Genomic DNA, 6,897 nt, shown 5'->3' with positions numbered 1-6,897 from the left:
CTGTGACACACTGATGGAGTAGGATTCATGCTGTCCAGACAGGCAGAGAAGGCTCTCATTAGCTGGGAGCCAGTCATTAGCTGGGAGCCAGTAAGTTCTAGGTTAATAACAGCCACATTTAGAATGAAACAGAAAAGGATCCTCGCCAGATTCATCATGTGTAATGCACCTACTAATGAGGCTACTGATGAGGTAAAGGACCAGTTTTATGGAAAACTCAAAAACGTGCTGGGCAACAACAGACCGCAAAGAGAATTGACCATCTTGATGGGAGATTTGAATGCCAAGATTGGAAGCTGTAACATCGGCTATGAGGATGTCATGGGGACACATGGATTAGGTGACATGAATAATAATGGTGAGAGATTTGCAGATTTGTGTGCCGAGCATGAGCTGGTGATAGGAGGGTCCGTTTTTCGGCACAACTGTACAACTTGGGTCTCGCCCAACTATACAACTGAAAACCAGACAGACCACCTCTGCATACACTGTATCAAGGAAGTTTAGAAGAACACTGCTGGAAGTGAGAGTGATGAGGGGAGCAGAAGCTAGCTCAGATCATCATCTCTTGATGGGTAAATTTCAGCTCAAGTTGAAAACATCAGCCAGATGCATCTCAAATAGGGTGAAATATGATATCAACTTATTGAAAGATCCTTTTATTGCACAGCAATTTTCCATCATGATCAGGAATAAATACCAAGCTCTCCAAGATATGCAGGACCCTGAAGACCCCATAGACGAAAACTGGGATAGCCTAAAGAAGGTGTGGACTGAAACAAGCGAGGAAGTACTTGGTCGAAAGAAACAATCAAAAATAGGTTGGATATCTAAGGACAGAAGATTGCAAAAAGAAAGGGCCCATACCGAGTACATTGAAGCAAATAATGATGTTAAAAGAAGTGTGAGAGAGGACAAGAGGAAGTATATTGATGACCTAGCTAAGGAGGCAGAAACAGCAGCCAGGCAACATGACATGAAGACACTCTATGATACAACAAAGCAACTCCCAAGTAGGTGTTCCAAATTAGAGACTTAAATGGCTGCCTACTAACAACAACTGGGGACCAGCATACAAGATGGGTAGAGCACTTTCGACAGCTGCTTAATAGACCTTTGCCATTGCAGCCTCCAACATTGCCACCAGCTGACCAACAGCTTGATATAAACTGTGAACCCCCAACTGAAGCTGAAGTCAAAAAGGCAATCAAATCCCTGAAGAACAACAAAATCAGCTGGTTTAGACAACATCCCTGCAGAGATATTGACGGCTGACATCAACAGCTCAGTGCACATGCTACAGGGCCTCCTAACTAAGATCTGGGAACAAGAATACATACCATCAGAATGGAGAGAGGGGATCCTCGTTAAGCGACCTAAGAAAGGAGACCCGCGCCTTTATAGGAACTATAGAGGAATAATGCTCCTGTCAACCGCTGGGAAAGTTTTATACCATATAATCCTGGATCGTATGAGGGAAGCTGTGGATGAGATTTTGAGGGAGAACCAGGCAGGCTTCAGGCCATCAAGATCAACAGCAGATCAAATAGCTACCCTGCATATAATTGTGGAGCAGTCGCTGGAATGGAGGACCCCACTCTATGTAATTTCATTGACTATGAAAGGCCTTTGATAGCCTAGATAGAAATGTCCTGTAGGATTTGATGGCCAATTATGGAATCCCTGGCAAGATCATATCGCTAGTGAACTATTCTTCGTGATGGTGGCTTAACTGAAAGCTTTAGTATCAAAACGGGCGTAAGACAGGGCTGTCTCCTATCACCATTCTTTTTCCTTCTTGCGATTGATTGGGCGATGAAAGAGACGACAACTGGCTTAAGGAATGGAATTCAGTGGACTCTTGTAGACCAACTCGAAGACCTGGACTTCGCTGACGACTTGGCACTTCTGGCTCACACTCATTCTCAGGTGCAAACGAAAACCTCCAAACTCGAAGCTATCTCATCTACAGTAAATTAGGGCTTAACATCAATACTGATAAGACAAAGATCATGAGGATCAACAGCAAATGGAATGAGGATATTACCATCAATAATTTCAGCATAGAAGATTAACATCCTTCACATACTTAGGCAGTGTTATTAACATCACGGGAGGAACGGACAAAGACGTATTGGCAAGGATAGGGAAAGCAATTTGTAGCGCATTTAATTTCTTAGCACACATCTGGAGATCCAGGGAAATAACAACAGCCACCAAAATTAGAATTTTCAATTCTAATGTAAAGTCTGTCTTGCTCTATGGGTCTGAAACATGGAGAATGACTGAGACGACCATGTCAAAATTACAGACTTGGAATTTATTGGCCTGTCACTATCAGCAATTCTAACCTGTGAGAAGCCGCAGGTCAAGCACCTGTGAGGCAACAGATAATGAGGAGAGGAGGCAGTGTGGCCCAGTGGTTAGGGCGCTTGCCTTGAGATCCGGAGATCCCGGGTTCAAGACACGCTCTGACCACTCGTTGAATTTGATCCTGGTAGTCCCTAGTTCAACTTCTCAGCTGCACTTATAAATAGCCAACTGGTTTGCCTCCGGCCAGTTGGGATTCTTAACAGTTGTTGTTGTTCTGTTCTGTCATTTCGTTGTGTTTCATTGACCCTGAAAAGCCCCTATGGGGAGCGGTCAATTAAGTATGTAATGTAATGTAATGAGCAGAAAATGGGCCTTTATTGGCCATACACTTAGGAGATCGAACGACTGCATTGCTTGACAGGCCCTTGGTTGGAACCTACAGGAAAGTAGACGGAGAGGTAGACTGCGTAACAGCTGGAGGAGAGGCAGACCATACCATCCAGTCGAGAGGTCTCTCTTGGCACCAGCTCGAACACCTGTCCAGGGACAGAGGGGACTAGAGGGACTTTGACAGTGGCCTTTGTTCCGAGATGGAATGATAAAGGTTTCAGATCAGATCAGATCAGATCAGATCAGAAAGCTTATTGAATACTTAAAGAGTTAAAGGTGCAAATACAAAAAAAAAAAAGAGAAAAAAAAGGAAATGAACTTTATTTAAGTGTCTAGTCTTCTAGTGCTGTAGAGCACTAATCGGGGACACTGTAAATTGAAATTAACAAGTTGACGCAAATCAAATCAAATTTTGGTTTTTGAGGAGAGGGGAAAATCGGAGTACCCGGAGAAAAGCTCGGAGAAAAACGTCTCGGTGCAGAGTAGAGAACCAACAAATTCAACCCACATATGATACCGAGTCTGGGAATCGAACCCGGGCCATCCCTGCACCCAATTATTGTTAGATTTGGCACTTTATTGCTTGTTAAAAAATGATGCAGTATCAAGGATACCTTCAGTCAAGAAAAAAAACAGGAATGTTAATTAAAGTTGAAATTATTTTGGGTGAAAAATTGGAAAAAGATTCTAATTTCTCAAAAGTCACGTAACTGGATGTCTAGATAACATAGAATAGCTTTTAAAAGGTTTTGAGCTGATCTGGATTGCTTTTTAGGAAAGGTTGACAGTAAAGTAAGCGTGAATTATTTTGAATGGTGTGAAAAAAATGTCAATTGGAACAGAAATTCTTAAATCTGCATTTTCTCAAAAAGGAATATGCCAATGACTTAAAGACTGTACTGACAGTGCATTTGTCATCTACACTACATCTGGACAAAAATTTGAGAGAAGTCCATTTTTGAATTGTAACCGTGAAAATTCGAAAATGTGTGCACTCTTGAAGTATCTTAACAGTTATGTGCTTGAACTTTCTGTGATAATAGTTGATGCAATATATACAATATGAGTGGCATATCTTCTGTATCATATTTACAAACTTGATATGAAGGACAATTGTCTGGGTGAGTGTATTCCTGAGAAGGACTGTTTAGGATGACATAGACTGATGTTTGGACAATCTGAGCGGAAATAATCTTCAGGGTCAAGTGATTTGTGTAGCGTCAGTAGATTGGTATAAATACTCTAGTCATTATGTAGTGATTGGTTATCAAAGTTATACTCTTATTAGTCAACTGTCTGTCACTGGCCATGAAGACTGTAAAACAGTGATTGGTGCATTTGGATCCATCTTAGTCTAATGTCTATATGCATATTGTTAGTAAAAAAGGGTCAGTCAGTTATTTTTATTAAAATAAATCTGTTTGTCTGTTGCTGCTGTTGCTGATAAGTCATCCATTTTGTAGGTACTGGAGGAAGTTGTAAGCATTGGTTTAGTGGTCTGTTTTTAATTATAAGTCAGTAAACCAGCTTTCCATTGGTAGTAATTTAGTACTGTGGGCTGTCTGTTGTTGTCACATGTTTGTGTCCAGTCACTCTTGCATTAAAACCTGTTGGGCATGAAGATATGATTGGACTAAACATGAAAGATGCTCATTTAAACTGCAGATTAAGCACATCACAGTTATGAAAATTATTTGAGCGGTAACAAAAGTACAAAGTAAAGCCTGAAGAATTTCAGCTTGAACAGGATTTGAATCCATAACTTGTGGGTGGCAAACTACATGTACCCTATTACTGAGCTGTCTTCAGTTGCTGTGTAGTATAGGAGCCTGGCGAAGGGAGGTACGGTGGCCTCATGGTTAGAGTGCTTGACTCCGGACCGAGTGGTCCAGGTTCGTGTCCTGGCCGGGGACATTGTGTTGTGTTCTTGGGCAAGACACTGTACTCTCACGGTGCCTCTCTCCACCCAGGTGTATAAATGGGTACCGGCAAAATGCTGGGGCTAACCCTGCGATGGACTAGCATCTCATCCAGGGGGGAGCATAAATACTCCTAGTCGCTTCATGCTAAGGAAACCGGAGATAAGCGCTGGCCTGATGGGCCGCTCGGCTCGTAAGCGGTGACTTATAGGAGCCTGACAGTGGTGATGTGATCCCATAAGAGGTTAAATTTTCTAATGAAAACTCAGATGTATTTTGTCAATGACAATCCTGAAAACTTATTAGCAAACCCACCTTAAATGAGGTCATCGTAACTAGAATGATGCCCTAGAGATCTTTTCTGATACTTGTTTCAGGTGCTGTTGATGGAAAAACCAAGTACACAGTGTTATGCTGCCTTCTGGTCAGGCTGGGGTCACAAGTGTTGAGGGGTGTGTTTGATAGAGTAATTCATCCACAAGACCTTTGGAATACCTTGAAACGTGAGCCAGTGCACTCTGAGCTTCGGTCTCTTCGAAAAGAAGGAATCCTCAATCCGGCGCAGTGGATTCAATTGTATCCAGTTAAGCCCTCTTCTGTGTCATCCACTGGCTTTGACAATTCTCTCTTGCTTGTGCTTCTGACGACAATCTGTAACCTGAGTCCTCCAGCCACTGGCTGGGATCTACTTCCCCATTCCTCTGACAACAGCTGTGAATCTCACATTGTACGTTTGAAGTATTGTGCGAATGCAGTATCAGCCCATACTGAAGAGGCCTCTGTTAGTGATGAAGAATTCTGTAAATACAGAAAGCAGATCCAGAAAACACTGGTAGGATTGGGTGGAGCTGAATATGAAGTTGCCATCCGTAAAATAGAGGAAGAAGAAATGGATCCATGGGATGAGGAACATTTCAAAGAACTTCTGAAGCAGTGGAAAGATAATGACAACAGAATTAAGGACAAACTGAATGAGTGGGAGTGTACAATGAAGACGTCTAGAGATGCAGGTGTGTTTTTGGGAGCAAGAAATTAGGGTGCTGTTCATATGTTGCCTGTTTCAAGGTTGCTCTTTTTTTCTTTTTTGCTTATTGCTTCATAACAGGGTAATACCACTTTTTTTCTTTTTTTACTTTAAGACAGGGTAACAACTAGCTCTTGTTTTATATGTATGTTAATATCGTGTTGTAACATGCCCATTAACAAAACCATTTACATGACGTTTTTCAAATGTTATGTTTGTTCCTTACCCCTTTCCAAAAAATTGGAACTTACTGGTTAAGATTATTGATACCCTGTTCTCATAAAAACCTCCTTCCATGCAGCAATTACACTTTCATGAACTCCCAGCCATCTTTGACTCAATCTTCAAACCTCTGGCAATTAAACAAAAACATTTTGCTAGATATATTCCAAAAGGAGCTACCCAAACCAATGTCTTTGTGGTTTAGAATTCCCTAGATTTTTCTGAGACAATAATGAAAATGTCATGTGATCAATATGAAATGATTTCTCCTCCACTCTCAAAATCTAAAACAGTGTTTCAATTATTATTTTCAAAGTCAAGTAGCTATTTCTGCTATTTTGATACTAATCTGATTTTGACACTTGGCATTATTTTTCAAATACATCTCAGATTATTCTCTCATATACTTTTATTTTAAATGATCAATTTGCTAAGTTAACTCCAAAGTCTTTTCAGTCAATGTCTTATTAAAGGGCTTCTGTTTTCTATATAATTTTTAAATGTTCATGAGTACAATTATTTTTCTTTGTATTTGATAGTTCTAATGAAATTCTTGCTGGTGTTTTTGTTATTATGCTGACAGCAGATTGATTATTTTACAATAGATCCTGTACTTCAGCCAGAAGCAAGCTTTGCTGATGTTGTTTCAGCAGCTGCAGGAAGCAGCGCACACACTCATCACAAGCAAGGTCACTACATGTCATAGATACAAATGACTGAAAGGCAGTGTCTAGCAATTACTTACCAGGTGATCTGGTGACGTAATTCGGAGGACTGGGGAGAAAAATTTTAACGCCGTATCCCACAACCACGCGCGGCCTTGAATGTTATTTCCGAATTCAACATGGCAGAAGCTACCTTAGATCTCGGCGGTTTCCATTTAATGTTCATTCAGTAACAGGAAATGTAGGAGACACGGAAAGATCTGTTGAGTTTTGGCGATGGAAATACTGCAGAAAGTCTGGAAACAAAACCTAAGGCTGCTCGCGGTTGTGGGATACGGCGTTAAAATTTTTCTTCCCAGGCCTC

General features: G+C 41.1%; 1 protein-coding gene across 4 annotated transcripts in view; it reads left to right on the top strand.

Annotated features, from left to right (window-relative positions):
* Nucleotides 1-6,897, top strand: part of LOC138018425 (NLR family CARD domain-containing protein 3-like) — a 37,185-nt gene that overhangs the window by 7,367 nt on the left and 22,921 nt on the right. For all 4 annotated transcript variants that reach the window (XM_068865042.1, XM_068865044.1, XM_068865046.1 and 1 more), the window contains 2 exons: nucleotides 5,000-5,632; nucleotides 6,474-6,557. In XM_068865042.1, coding sequence (XP_068721143.1) covers nucleotides 5,000-5,632; nucleotides 6,474-6,557 — 717 coding nt within the window. The remainder of the gene's footprint in view (nucleotides 1-4,999; nucleotides 5,633-6,473; nucleotides 6,558-6,897) is intronic.

The sequence above is a fragment of the Montipora capricornis genome, chromosome 10 (assembly GCF_036669925.1).
Source record: "Montipora capricornis isolate CH-2021 chromosome 10, ASM3666992v2, whole genome shotgun sequence".
Taxonomy (NCBI): Eukaryota; Metazoa; Cnidaria; class Anthozoa; order Scleractinia; family Acroporidae; genus Montipora; species Montipora capricornis.
Note: the sequence above shows the minus strand (reverse complement) of the source record. Positions and strands in the feature narration are given on the sequence as shown.